This window comes from Sinocyclocheilus grahami, unplaced genomic scaffold (genome assembly GCF_001515645.1).
Source record: "Sinocyclocheilus grahami isolate Dianchi unplaced genomic scaffold, SAMN03320097.WGS_v1.1 scaffold851.1, whole genome shotgun sequence".
Classification (NCBI taxonomy): Eukaryota; Metazoa; Chordata; class Actinopteri; order Cypriniformes; family Cyprinidae; genus Sinocyclocheilus; species Sinocyclocheilus grahami.
Genome location: NW_015506030.1, coordinates 80,751 through 81,643, shown reverse-complemented (window position 1 = coordinate 81,643; position 893 = coordinate 80,751). Strand labels below are relative to the sequence as shown.

General features: G+C 33.6%; 1 protein-coding gene across 1 annotated transcript in view; it reads left to right on the top strand.

Annotated features, from left to right (window-relative positions):
- Positions 1–673: 673 nt before the first annotated feature.
- The window catches only part of LOC107562947 (WD repeat-containing protein 81-like), a 10,955-nt gene continuing 10,735 nt past the window's right edge, over positions 674–893 (top strand). Inside the window, 1 exon segment of the mRNA XM_016247709.1 lies at positions 674–891. Within this exon segment, the coding sequence (XP_016103195.1) occupies positions 720–891 (172 nt within the window). The 5' untranslated portion in view covers positions 674–719.

Below are 893 nucleotides of genomic sequence, written 5' to 3'. Positions count from 1 at the left end.
GGGGTGATGCATGACATTTTCAGTGATGACATTAGTGTCCTCGACAAATGATTAGTTGTTGCTACCCTGAAGATGATTTGATCTGCAAACTTCTACTGATACATATTTGATATTATTATATGCATAACATTATTTTATTTGTATAATAAAATAATTATATAATTATTAAATACTGTAATTATTTTGAGTTTATATTATTCTACAGTATTTTATTTTCAAATAGTTTACATCTGTACGTCATAAACATTGCATTTAACTGATTTTATCATTATTATTTTAATTTTAGTAATGTGCATTGTTGCCATACAGTGTTAAATGGATTTCTCTGAAATGCAATGTGAAACTATTCAAATTATGCTACTATAAATAGTGTAATCAGTAATGTAATTCTTTAGATTAGACTTTTAAGAGCATCTGTGGTGAACTAACGTTTATTTGGATGTCTCACGACTTGAATATTGTGCATTAAGTATCAATTAACACATTAGTCAAGTTTGCAGTGAATATGGAACACATTTTCTGTCTCCATAAAAGTTATTTTTTTGTGTGTGTAAATTCATTATTTTATTTCATGAGCATATGTGTAATACAGTAACGTTCTACAGAAACCGATAGTAGTATCTTTAGTGCTTTTTATTTTACTTTCTGTCATTCCTTACATTTTCTTAGCTTCTTATAGGGGCCTTCAAAGGCCACAGTCTGGTTAACTGAAAGAGATCATGGAGTGGCTAAGGGCAGCCTTGGAGAGGGACCTGGGTATTGATCAGCGGCAGACTGGACTCAGTCAGCAACCCAATGAACTGGTGGTGCTGGTCCCAACTCGATGGGTAATGGCCCTGAGAAACAAAAGAGTTACTCGCTGTGCGCGATACGAGTGCTTCAGCGAGGGAGAA